Below are 13,086 nucleotides of genomic sequence, written 5' to 3' on the forward strand. Positions count from 1 at the left end.
ACTTGCCAGAAGTCTTATTTGCCACCAACTGGATAATGGAGGATTTTTTTGAAAAAAAATATATGTTTCTTCACGTTGGCTGACTTTTTTCTTGTTTGACTTTCATTGTGTTTGAACAAGTCAACTTTTGTAATTTAATCGATTTTAAATCCACAGAAATTTGTGCTTTGTTTACCTTCAATCATGTCAATACATATTTGACGGGATTTGATATGAATCGCATGATATTTATGTTTAAAAAAACTCACATTCGACTTAATCATGAATGGTTCAACAATGGCGGGAAATGGAATGAAGAAACGGCCATTTCTGGGAAGATTTTAAAATTTTATTGGATTCGTTGGATTTGTTTATTGATTCGAAGCGTTCCTCTACTTTCACGCCATTTTCCACAAGTCATTTTCTCAAACACTTCTTAATCCCCAAGTTGTTCCAATCCCGGCTGATCCTTTTGGCCCAGGTCTGCCTTTGACTCCTTCCCTCTTTCTATTCCCTTATTTCCTTCAAAACCCACCATAAGTCTTCGCTGATTCATCAATTTTTCTCTTGATCGTCTAGGTTCTTGCATTCTGAAGGTACCTGAACTCCCTTTCTCTCTGATTCTATCTGGGTTTTCTCTTGATTTCTGAATGATTGTGGGTTTCTCTGAAAATTTTCTTTTAATCGGCGAAGTCCCGCTCGCTTTCCATAGAAGCTGAACACTCGACGCTGTTTTTGCATTGATTCTTAGTCTATTTTTGGCCAAATCTTATGCGATTTTCGAACGGATGATTTCACCACTTCACCTATGCCTACTGGGTTTCTGAGAAAATTGAGCGAAATGTAAAGAAATGGGGTAATTCTAGTTCCATTATTGATTTATCTCAGCGATGAGTTTGGTTTATGGATAAATTTCGCCAGAAACTGTGTTTTCGATTGCAAACTGTTTGATTAAATGCCATGATTCCTGTGGAAATATGGTACCCTGTTTATGTTGTATTTGCCTGACTAACTTGATCGCAAACTGTTTGATTAATTGCCATGAGTTCTTATGCTGACTTGTGTAATTTGGATTCTTCTTTTTCATCGAATTCTTCAAAACCACAGCTGAATTCTGCGTTTACATTTCCAGAAATGTCACATTTTAGGAAATCCCCCATACGTTTTGCTAGGCACGGCTCATCCCAACCTGCTAATCCTGCTCGTTCCCCTTCACAACCAATTGATTCCAATGATAATTTAGACAAGAGGCAAAAACACAAGTCCTCAAGAATCACCTCTTCTCATCAAGCAACTGTAGCACCTAATCCTAGCTCCAACCTTTTCGATGATCATCTTGAGAAAGAGACCGATTCTTCTTCACATTCTTCATATTCATGGTCATCAAGAAACAGATACAAGAATGATTTCAGGGACTCTGGTGGGCTTCAGAGTCAGACAGTGGAGGAGTTGGAGAATTATGCTGCTTACAAGGCTGAGGAGACAACTAACGCAGTCAACAACTGCCTGAAGATTGCTGAAGATATGAGAGAAGATGCAACCAATACCTTAGTTGCTCTCCATCATCAGGGTGAGCAAATCACTCGCACCCACATGGTTACTGCCGATATCGACAACGACCTCAGTCGGGTACGTGGGATGAACGATTCATCTTCGAGAGTAATTTTGAAATAATCAAAATCCATGTCGAAACATGCCTTTAATCCTTACTTTGGAACTGCTGTGGCATTTCTAAGTCTTCAATTATGGATGCTTTTGGGTATTAATCAATGTTTAATGATGTTGATTTCAGGGTGAGAAACTTCTAGGAAGCTTAGGAGGAATATTCTCCAAGACTTGGAAGCCAAAGAAGGGTCGTCAGATAACAGGCCCCATTATCTTTGAAGGTAACATTTTCAAATTTGGGCACAAAAGGAAGATAAGAATGTTATGAATCACGAACCTTCACAATAGTATGATATTGTTCACTTTGAGCATAAGCTCTATGACTTTGTTTTGGGCTTCCCCAAAAGGCCTCATACTAATGGAGATATATTCCTTTACTTGTAAATCGATATGTTCCCCAAAATGCCTCGTTCTCTAAATTAGCCAATATGGGACTCCCTCCCAACCATTCTCAACAAAGAACGGGCCCATTTGGTTAGGTTTTTGGACATCACTAACTGATAGAACCAAGAAGGTTTCAACTTTCCCACTAATCAGATGGATTAGGTAGATAACCAATGTATTTTAATGAATAAATTTGATTTGATTTGGTTGCAGGCGATCAGGCTGTGATAAGCAAGGGCAACCATTTGGAGCAAAGGGAGAGGTTGGGGTTAAGTCGGGCACCCAACCCACGGTCCTCGCGCGCCCCACATCCTGAGCCAACCAACTCACTTCAGAAAGTTGAGGTTTGTCTATTTACAGAAAAAGGCACTTCAATTGGAAGCACTTTCCTCTAAGCATATTTGTTAATATTTAACAAGAGATTTTTGTAAACCAGGTGGAAAAGGTGAAACAAGAGGATGCTCTTTCAGATTTGAGCAATATATTGGGAGAGCTCAAAGGAATGGCTGTTGATATGGGAACTGAACTCGACAGGTGCGTTCTTATATTCTTAGAGAAAAACATCATGTCGTTCACGAATACAATTATATCTTCCGTTATTAAAAAAGAAATGAAATGAGAAACAAGAACCGAGAATGTTACTAAACGGGTTGAAATGCTAATTTTTCTTCCTCTGAGATCTAAACTCCCATGATGTGGTAGAGGGAGGATATTAGACCACTAAAAGCCTTTGTGGCACTAATGTTATACGAAAGTTATGGGTGAGAATTGGTTTGATGGTTCGGGAGAAACCTATTCCCATTCTCTGTTCCAAACATTTCTTAAAAGTAGATGACGAAGTTTTAAATGTTAATGGGACAAGACTCATCTTTGTTGAATCATTTTTATTTCTATTGAACTTGGTTGGGATCTATGTTACTATATTCCAGGCAAAATAAAGCTCTGGATAACTTGTTTGACGACGCGGACGAGATCACGGTTCGTGTTGATAATGCTAATCGGCGAGCACGGCACTTGCTTAGAAAGTAGATTTGAAATTTGTAAGGTCTCATCTGGTTTGGCATCAGCAAATATGATGGTATATGCTTGACTGACCGGCTTTAGCTTCTACCCTTTTGGTTCTCAGCGTCTTCCTGTCTGTCTGTCTGTCTTCATCCAAAAAGAAACATAAAATTTCCACTCTTCTTTGCTCAAAACAGTTGTCTGGTTGATGATGTAATTTGCACATAACTGCATGTTTTTCTTCTAAGTTTCTCTTATGGCTTATTTAAACTCTTTTGATGGATCCCAAACTGTTCATAGTTAATTTGGATATATACAAATATATTTATATATGAAAAGTTGGACAAGATTTGGGAAAGGTAGAGATAGATTTAATTGCCAATTTGAGATTGGTCCCCTCTTAGGCGTGCATAGAGACCTAGATAATATCCACTTGTATGATATTGTCCCATTCCCAGGAGGGGCTTCCTCAAGAGACCTCATACCAATGGAAAAAGTATTTTTTTATTATAAACTCATGCCCATTCCCTAAATTAGCCGACATGGGACTCTCATTCAACAATTTCTAACTTTCATATCTATTTTACTTTAATGAGGTGTAAATTAGGAATATTTATCCACAAAAATAATTAATAGTTTAGAGATGATTATTACTCTTAATAAATTTCAAAAGAAAAACAGAAATAAATTAAAAATAAAAAATTAACAAAAATTGGGATCGCACCTCACGCATAGATGACAAATAAAAATAAAAAATAAAAAAAAATAAAAAATAAAAAAAGGGGGTATATATTGTGTGTCGCGGTGGAAATGAACAGAGGTTCCGGCACGACGGAGCACCGCCACATTTCGAGGATGACTGATCGTTTTCTGATGGCGAAAATCTTTTCATTTCAAAGGAAATTTGATTGAATTAATGAAAAGTTGTTTCATCATTCTCCTCCCTACTCTTCAATTCTTCGTCTTCTTCGGTTTCTCTGTCATATAATATAGATTTTTCCCAACGACATTTCCCTCCTTTCTTGTTTGTGTTCTCTATCTATTGCATAAATCAAAGCCCTTCAAGGTCCATACACATCCATTGAACTCAGTTTTATTCCAAACCTGCTTGATCATCCTCAGATTGGTCTTCTGCTTCTTGAGTCTTTGTCCATTCTCGGCCATTTTGCTCTGTTCCATCCTGAGAATCAACAAGTTCTTCGCTGGGGAAAGAGCCCTACCATACTCCACAAGGTTAGTATACTGCCAAACCGATCCCATCCCTAGTTTCATATTCGGATGAAATTCTTGTTATGGGTGTGAGCAGAGCAAGTCCGTTGTTCTGCAGGAACTAAGCATAGACATGCTGCTCTCGTTATTGAGATCCTGCAAAAATAATCCGCCAGTGTCAGCTGTGCAATCCAATTCAACACAAGAGAACGATGAACGATGAATCGAGTCTAGAAAACCTCAAATGGACGGAACCATTAGAGGCAGCCGCAATGTCAGCATAATTACAACTTTCCTTACTACTACTAGTAAAGGAGCTCTTCGAGCAAGGAGACATCCTGGTAAGAAGGCCGACCACTACATAAGCTGCTATCCATCCAGGAGAGAAGCAAGCTACCTTTCTTTGATCCATCTTTCCGGGCAGGGAAGAGAACGAAAATAGGCATTCATTAATTTTTTTAAAAGGTGCACAAAAATATGTAGAAAAAGAAATTGTTTGTGAACAGTATTTATTGCTTTTAATAAAATGAAGAATCTAGCGTTTATAAACTTTTTAAGAGGCTTTGGAACTAATACTTCGAAAATGTCCAGAATTCAGACCAATCAAGCAATTACATTAAATAGATCTAAGTTACAAGAACATGTTACAATTCTAATATGGGAACAAGCAAGCATCATTGACTTGCAAGTTCAAACAATGGGTAAGGTTGGAATTGAGCAACAAATTGGATCGTGCATGTGGTTACAACATACAGCACATATTTTCCAGCCGGTCAAGTCCGGCGGAATGCAATTGGCCGCTACTTCCTTTGGCGCATGTGTTGCAGCTGGGTTTGAGTCGCCGATTCGGACTGTAAAACACACACAAAACCCAACCATGGCAGACAAATATACAACAATGTGGAGCGACGAGAATTATTTTGCTGTTTGAAGAATGTAAACCAAAATATTTTGACCTCTAAGCTGCTGTGGACTCTTCGGGACCCTCTGTATTATTGTCCAAGCAGTCGTCTTTGGAGTAAGCACTTCCAGGAACCTTCACTAAGATTAGCTGTTCATCAAGTACATTCTCTTGCGCATCGTGCACTCGATTCTGTGATTTGTTTTGAGACTATCAGCTATCTTTTCACAAGGTTCCCTTTAATTTTATAAGGTAAATTTGTTAACTAAACTACGTAGAAAACTGATACAACAAGCACAAACCTGAATGTCGTTATCTATCCTTTCAGTATTTTCACTTTTCTTGATATCAGTGATAGTGTCTCTAAGTTGCTTCTTAGCTTTGAGCCGAACTAATCGTCGTTCAGCACGTTGCTCAGCGGTAACATCAAAATGACATCCCACACACAGGGTCCTCATATTCTCTAGCCTGCATTCACCTTCAGTGGTGAACATAACTCAGATTAATCACTCACCACTAATTCATATACCCAGTAAAACGACCAAATAGAAAACTGAGAATGCAAACTATTTAGTGCTTCAAATGGTTTGGTTATTATAAAACTATAGCATCCTGAAATTATTCCTGGGCTTGAAACATGGACATGCATGCATTTCAATTCTAGAAATGCCACTACATTATGGAGACATGAGTATAATTATCCATAATTCTCACCTTACTTTGACTACTGATATTGAGATATTTAAATGTACAGCTTGGAGATGAGCATGTTGGGAATTAGCCCATATTAGTCATACGCTGTATAATTTTGAAACCTAAAAAAAAGCGTAAATACGATATCTAATACATAAATTTCTAGGTAGAATGTTCCATACCTCCACCTCGGTAAACAGGAACAATGTGGTCAGCATGCCACGCGTTGCCCTCAGTTGGATTATTAACAATCTTTTCAAGCCTTCCAGACATGAAGAGATAACGTCAGAACTCAGAAAATAGAAACCACCCTTTGTTATTCACTGCATACTTGCCTACCAAATAATTTGAAACTATAGACTTACAAATTTTTCCGGCTTGCCAACTTAGGTGCTACTTTCTCAATATAATCGCGCCGCATCTCCACGGACAATGGTCTTATGTGCTTTACGAGCTTATGACAGTCCAAATGACAATTTGAGCAGACACCATGCTCCATTTGAAACAGTTCCTGGTAGTTCAAGCATTTGATAACAGATATAGCTAAACAAGAATCATATGAAAATAAAGGAAATGGCATACAGAAACTACTGAAATGAGATTAATGTCCAAAGATACTGGACTGAGCCCCAAAAAATCAGAACAAGAACCACCGAACCCAAACCACAAATGCAAAAGAGATATCAAATTTCAACAGTGAATGCTTTGGGAATTGAAAGGAGGAATTTCACGCATCTTGAGACTAGAGGCTTCAATAAGAGGAAAAAAATTGCTAGGCTTCAATCAAATTTCACGCATCTTGAGAATGGGGAATATTTTTGTGATTTTTTTGAAATAGTGATACTAAATTATCACTAAAAGAATCTTCAGCACCAATATCATCAATAACAGTTTTCATTAGCTGAAAAGTAGATTCCACACAATGGTAAATTATAAACTATACATTCCCCCTTTATATATGCATGACTGTAGATATTCAGAATTCAAAAAAAAATCATGATGAAAGTTGGACTTTAAAAAACAAAGACACGCACCACATATCATTATTTTGAGGTGCAATCTTTGTCGAGCCTCAACTCTAGCTTAAAAAAATTGGCTCGCCAAATCATCATTTAGAAAGTTTAACAAGATATAAAAGAATTCATATATCTTATTAGTTATTATCAGTTGGATGACCTAGCATAAGGGTTCTTGTGCAACTTGTCGTCAGGTCTCAACCCATGCGACTTGCACAAACACGTGTCTTACTAATAGTTTATTAGCATGCCAACAGACATTTTACTCCACTACTACATACACATGTTGAACTGTAAAACATTGATGGAAAAACATGAATGATTGATATTCTCACCCGACGGAGGGATGTGCTACTAATCCTAACGCGGTATTCTTCATAACAGCCAAGATTACAGAAAAGATCTTCAAAATATTCAGGTGTCTTTGCATTGATGCCCCTGAAAGTTGAGGAAACAATTGAAGTCTGATCAAAGAATTTACAACTTACAAAGATAAAGAAATGGACGTACTGGCATGGTGTTTGACAAAGTTTACAAAGAGGTTCATCTGTCAGTGTCCAACCCTGAGAATATTCTTTCTTTCTTTTTCCAGAGCCACAGCACAATTGGACCAGTTTCCATACAGCAGAAGATGGTAATGGTCGGCTAATGTCATCGATTGGTGTTGTCCGCCGCAAACTCTTACCCTTCAACACTCCCTGCATAGAGAGATGCAATTATAAATGTTGATATAGTCATGATGGACTCATCCCATTCTGAACTGAAGCATCCATACTTACTAGTTAGCTATAGGACATAAGAAAAAAACAATATCTTGCCCTATGACCACTTTGTACCAATTAAATCAAGGGTAGATATTAAGCACCTCATTATACTCGCATTGTATCATAAGTCCACAAATAAGAGGCATTGTAAAATAAATAAATGATAAATTAGCCATACCAATTGGCTAATTCCAAATTTATATCTAGCTCAACCGTTTAGTACCAATTAAATTAGGGGCTATATATTAGGCACTTCATTATACTCGTTGTATCATAAGTCCACAAGTAAGAGGCATTGTAAAAAGATATAAATGATAAATTAACTCTAAATTTAAACAGGATAAAAAAAATCAATAGTACGATATCTAGCCTTCTTATATAGGAGAAAGACTCGATGCATAAAAGTAAATAATCAGAATAAGAAAATATAATTAAGGATTACACCTAACATATTTGCAAATATAAGATGGAGTAGCTTATTTAAGCAAGCCAGACTACATGAAGGGAGTAGGCATACACTGAACTACATCTTGACCCAGGAAAAATCTTACTCAAATTAAAATCAACATACATCAGCGTTGTGGTTGATGCTTTCCTTCAAGTAGCACAGTTCAATATCCAAAGGAAGTTGCAGTGGTTTTCCATATAACTTTCTTTGCTCAATGGGTCTCAACTTACGCCATTCACTGAGAAATTCTTGAAGAGCTAGTTTGTAGAGTGTGGCGTCCAAATTGAAATCTGTTTTTTCACTGTCATCGACAGAACAGTCTATCAATTCAACTTCTTCTGGTCGAAAATTAAGGAATAGTGGCCTTGGTCGCAAGTCTATCCCAGGAATGCATCTATACAAGTGGACCCTTCCTGTATACTGACTAATCTGAAAATGAAGGTAGATCATTTTGCTATCAGTTGTCAACGCAAGATCCAATGCAGCAAGAATAAACTAGGGAAGCAGCAAATATGTTGGATATAACAGCTCTTGTCAAACCATTAAATGGAATGCTGAATCTGGTAATAAACTAATTTTTTTATCTGAGGATATAACTATTTCCAGTCAAATTTGACCGATCTACCACCATGAACATGATATTGGACACATCGAAGAGAATTAAAAATCAACTATGAGTCATTGTCATAAGGTCCTAAATGCAAAAATAGATCGACATGTCATTGTCAGCAACGTTTGATCTGTTTGAGAAGAATAGAACCACCAACCTATGGATTAATGCGTTTAAACAATCTCTACCAAGCCCACCTCAAGAGAAGCTTAAGATAATGTTAACCATGACTCTGATCCTAAATTTCACGGTTTCATTCTCCCTTTAACAATTATAATCTTGAGCCGGCTTTTTTTCTTTTTGTAATCTTCCTTGCTATGGATTTGACTTTCCTCCCCCTCTTTGTAGAATTTCTATATTCATTATTATCTCCGTGGCCAGGGTTTGACTTTAATCCCCTCCTTTTGTAAAATTTCATTATTACAATATTTGTTTCCCATTATTCATTAAATCACTGATCAACCTAAAAGCTTACGTCGATAGGTTAAAGTAAATCATATCAATCTTTAACACTCCCCCACACTCGTGGGTTGAACTTTTGTAGAAGGTCCAACAAGTAAAAATCAATATTAATTAGGGAGAAAATTACATTACTGGAGTTCAAACATAGGACCTTTTGCTCTGATACCATATTAAATCACCAATCTAACCCAAAAGCTGAAATTTAACTATATAGATGTGTTTAACAGTTTCCATACTCAAAGATGAGAGAGCACCCATGCATCATAGAATAGCAAACTTTTCTTAATGAAACTTCTGATGAAGAGAGTACATCCCCCCTTCTTTGGAAAGGCGTTTTAATGCTTAAATATCAACAAAGTTCTGAGCCGAGTAATCAATATGAAAGAACAAAAACTTGAGCAGTTTCACTTGTTGGCCAGAACACCCAGGTTATCTAAAAAAAATCAATTATTAAACACAACCGAAGTACCTCAAATCGCAGAACATGAACATGGTTCAAGGAACTTTTTTCAGGCTCAGTGATCAGATGGGGTTCACCATTATCAACTTTTGATGTCCCAGAACATAACTTCTCTTCCTGCATTCTGAAAGTCATTAAAACTCTACAGTGAAGATAAGACATACAAGTGTCTTGAGAATTCCTATCAGCATTCTACCTTCTCTGCTTGATCCTTTTCTCCACCTTGCTTTTCCAATGGAGGACAGGAAGAACTTTCAAGACTTCTATTGTCAACTGTAGTAAGATTCTCTTCTGATTTTTCCATCGAGAGAGAATCATTGTTCAGTTGCCCGGACAACATTTCACCCTGTACTAAGAAGGTATATTTAATATCTCAGAAATACGAACTCTGTTTACTTCCTATAGTTATACCTCCCTCATTGCAAATTGGGAAGGTCTTTTGTAAACATCATGGATTATACATCCCTCTTGTAAATTTCACTCATCAATGAAATTGTCTCNCTGCAATAGAAGCTAAACTGAATATTGAAAATATGTGTTGAAATTTTGAAATTGAAACATGCAAGTAGGAAGCTTATTCCTCCTTTTACTCAATGACAAATTACCTTAATGGCTACTTGATCTGTTTGAGTTGTAATGTCGATGTCATCATTTTGGTCAGGTGGATAATCAGTCTTAGCATTCAACTCATCTTTTACTAAAACCTTAAAAGAGCCATTCAGCTCATCATTAACTTCAACCTCCAAAGAGCCATGGCCTTGAGCTCTCGCGATTTTTGAGGAGAGTTTAATGCATGTTGCTGAGTTCATCTGACTCTCAGAACTTGTACCACTTCTGCCACATGCTTCTAGATAAGAAACACGTTCTACCTGTTCATTATCATAAATGAAACTTCATAGCACATTTTAACTTATGATCAGATTGCTTAAAATAATAAATGAAAACAAAACCAGGAAAAGGGTTTATTCTATACCATTTTTCTTCTTTTCTTTTTTTTTTTTTTTTTACTTATGAAACTATTTCGTTGAATTGAAGGTAACAAAATAACAGAAGGGAGTCAAGAAAACACCGTCCAAGTGGCATATATAAACATGTTGGAGAGATTACAAGAAAGAAAGACATAAAGAAAGCAGAAAATAAAATAGAATTGCAAATGATGGCATCCGTGAAAATATTTCAATATAAAAATGTCAAGAAGATTGATAGGCTACATACTAATAAAAGCTTTTAACAAAACACTTGGATAATAGGTTCACTAAGAGCCCTTATCATATCAATGCCCCTTCCGCAACAGACCACACGTCCTACATGGTTGCCTTTATTCATATGATATGAGGCCAATCTCAGCGGGAAATTATAATTTCTCAAGGAGAAGGTTGAGAAAAGAAGGGTTTAGAAAAGAAAACAATGTCCTGAATTCAAAACATATATATGAAACATGATTCAACATATTATGTAAAAATATAACAATGTACCGCTATTTCTTGAATTGCATCATATTTTCCATCAGTAGTTGAGGTAACACGGCGCAAACTCTTGTTCAATTTTCGCCAATGAGACTCATCTATCGTATCCTGTGTAACATAAAATAATCAGCAAGAGTAGTTAATATGATTCTTGGGGAAAATCATTCACATATATTGAAAGCATAATGAAAACCTTAGCACAGAAAATGTATATGTTGACTGCCTTGGTCTGCCCTCGCCTGTGAGCTCTATCCTCGGCCTTCAGGTCAATCAAAACATAATGTCATGAGTAGTTGAGCGGAGACTTGTTTATCTTCTCCTTTACGAACTAGTGGAGACTCAAGAGACATGTTCATAGGTGAAACGTGACAGGTCAAGAGAGAGAGAGAGAGAGGAAGGTAGAGACGGGAGAGGGTTCATACATTATCTCCATTTTCTAGCACTTTCTAATGCTTATTTTATGTACGGTTTCTTACTTGTTCTCAAAAATAACAGTTGCCAAAGACATGGATATAAAAATGGGTTTGATGAAAGTAATTTTTCAGAGGTTAAGAAGAAGGATGAGTATCCAGACCTGAAGCATCAACGACGGTGACTGAGGCAATTCCAAAAACACAACATTTTGTGCTGAAGAGAAATCAAGTCCAACTCCACCAGCAGTAATACCTATGATAGCAATTTTAACCTGATGCATGGAGAAAATTATTGTGGCCAATATGAGCATGAAGTTAACCTGATGCATGAAGTTATCTTAGTTTATGTTTTATTTGATGATTAGAAATAAAATAAACTTTAGTTCAACATTTGTGTTCTACCGAAGACATTTTACTTTCTATGTATTTAAATTTTATGGACAATAGTAATTTTTCCGATTTCAAATTTATGGATTCCAACTGCAACCAAATGCAGTTTCAAGTTCAAGAAATACTCTATTTTCTTTTATCCTTGTTTTCAAGAAATTCAACTATTTCTATATGAAAGTTGCATCAATCCCCATTTGTTAGTTATTCTAACATTCAGCAATTGTTTCACACTGGCTATATGAGAAAAGCACGACAATGTAAACAATGAATGTGAAGGTTACACAAGAATAAGATCAAACCTCGGATGACGACTGGAATAACAGCACAGCTGATTGCCTGTCTCGAGCAAGAGTTGTGCCATCAATGCGAACAAACTGGATTCCCTTTTCACACATGAGTTCCTATGGGAAATCAAATGACGAAAGATTTAAACAGAAAAAAATAGAAGCCTGAAGACACAAGGTGTGCGCAAAAAATTGGTATGCCCCTAGTTGCCAATGTGAACTTACGCGTATGGTAAAGCAACTCAAAAAATTGAAGATGTGAATTTAATTGAAGCTGATGTCTTTATGCAAACTAGAAGAAGAAAAAAAGCATTTTCCGGAAGAAGTAACCACGTACAAACAAGAAATTAAAAGAAAGCTTCTGGAGCAACTACATCAATTCCATTCAGAAAAGCATAAACATATGGTAAAGCTCCATTTACAATATAGACCTCCTATAAACAACATCGTCAGTTCTCCATAAGTTGCACTTTACTGTCTAGTGAAACATCGTCCAATTTTGTGGTATTTGCAACCAAAAACTTGGAAAGAGAAAAAGGTCTGAATAACAAACGAGCAACATCACAGTAACAAAAATTTCATAGAAGAAATTAGAGAGAATCTCACTTGTACTCCATCGAGAACTTTATGATGATGAGCAAAAATGATCATCTTTTGGGAATCGGTCTTCAAATCCAAGTCCATCAAACCATCTGTTTCAGAAATAATTGGATGAATAGAAAACCATTCACGAAAACCAGATAGCTTTGCAACACCCAGTTCATGAAAGGAAAGTTTCCCAGTTCCGCAAGCTCCACCATCTGAAAAATCGTGGGAAAAAATCAATGAAAAAAGAGATGGGAAGTCCAAAAAGTAGCTGAAATGGTGCTCTTGCACAGTCTTTCATCTCTTCCACATCTCACTTTAGTATGTAGATATATATATATATATATATATATAT

The 13,086-nt window shown here is 36.6% G+C and overlaps 2 protein-coding genes across 4 annotated transcripts in view; one reads left to right on the plus strand and one right to left on the minus strand.

Moving 5' to 3' along the window:
- Nucleotides 1–320: 320 nt before the first annotated feature.
- Nucleotides 321–3,300, plus strand: LOC111780367 (putative SNAP25 homologous protein SNAP30). Of its 3 annotated transcripts, XM_023660747.1 has the most exons (7): nt 455–460; nt 559–575; nt 1,112–1,608; nt 1,772–1,865; nt 2,242–2,372; nt 2,465–2,562; nt 2,958–3,300. In XM_023660747.1, the coding sequence occupies exons 3-7, from the start codon at nt 1,114–1,116 to the stop codon at nt 3,055–3,057; spliced, it is 918 nt and encodes a 305-aa protein (XP_023516515.1). In that variant the 5' UTR covers nt 455–460; nt 559–575; nt 1,112–1,113; the 3' UTR covers nt 3,058–3,300. The 3 variants fall into 3 exon arrangements, with proteins under 3 accessions (XP_023516514.1, XP_023516515.1, XP_023516516.1); XM_023660746.1 differs by having other exon boundaries at nt 321–575; nt 1,087–1,608; XM_023660748.1 differs by lacking the exons at nt 455–460; nt 559–575 and adding an exon at nt 593–835.
- A 1,532-nt stretch (nt 3,301–4,832) lies between these two features.
- Nucleotides 4,833–13,086, minus strand: part of LOC111780438 (DNA annealing helicase and endonuclease ZRANB3) — a 14,798-nt gene continuing 6,544 nt past the window's right edge. Inside the window, exons 10-24 of the mRNA XM_023660856.1 lie at nt 12,753–12,946; nt 12,162–12,263; nt 11,634–11,744; nt 11,253–11,318; nt 11,069–11,167; nt 10,199–10,462; nt 9,790–9,939; nt 9,603–9,710; nt 8,185–8,490; nt 7,360–7,547; nt 7,185–7,287; nt 6,199–6,344; nt 6,016–6,095; nt 5,443–5,618; nt 4,833–5,332 (exon numbers count right to left, since the gene is read on the minus strand). Coding sequence (XP_023516624.1) covers nt 5,198–5,332; nt 5,443–5,618; nt 6,016–6,095; nt 6,199–6,344; nt 7,185–7,287; nt 7,360–7,547; nt 8,185–8,490; nt 9,603–9,710; nt 9,790–9,939; nt 10,199–10,462; nt 11,069–11,167; nt 11,253–11,318; nt 11,634–11,744; nt 12,162–12,263; nt 12,753–12,946 — 2,228 coding nt within the window. The 3' untranslated portion in view covers nt 4,833–5,197. The remainder of the gene's footprint in view (nt 5,333–5,442; nt 5,619–6,015; nt 6,096–6,198; nt 6,345–7,184; nt 7,288–7,359; nt 7,548–8,184; nt 8,491–9,602; nt 9,711–9,789; nt 9,940–10,198; nt 10,463–11,068; nt 11,168–11,252; nt 11,319–11,633; nt 11,745–12,161; nt 12,264–12,752; nt 12,947–13,086) is intronic.

Source organism: Cucurbita pepo, chromosome LG18 (genome assembly GCF_002806865.2).
Source record: "Cucurbita pepo subsp. pepo cultivar mu-cu-16 chromosome LG18, ASM280686v2, whole genome shotgun sequence".
NCBI lineage: Eukaryota > Viridiplantae > Streptophyta > Magnoliopsida > Cucurbitales > Cucurbitaceae > Cucurbita > Cucurbita pepo.

Coding starts and splice junctions, on each gene's coding strand:
- LOC111780367 (XM_023660746.1), top strand. CDS start 1,114: ATGTCACATTTTAGGAAATCCCCCATACGTTTTGCTAGGCACGGCTCA. Junction 1,609..1,771: donor TCGACAACGACCTCAGTCGG/GTACGTGGGATG, acceptor TGTTGATTTCAG/GGTGAGAAACTTCTAGGAAG. Junction 1,866..2,241: donor AGGCCCCATTATCTTTGAAG/GTAACATTTTCA, acceptor ATTTGGTTGCAG/GCGATCAGGCTGTGATAAGC.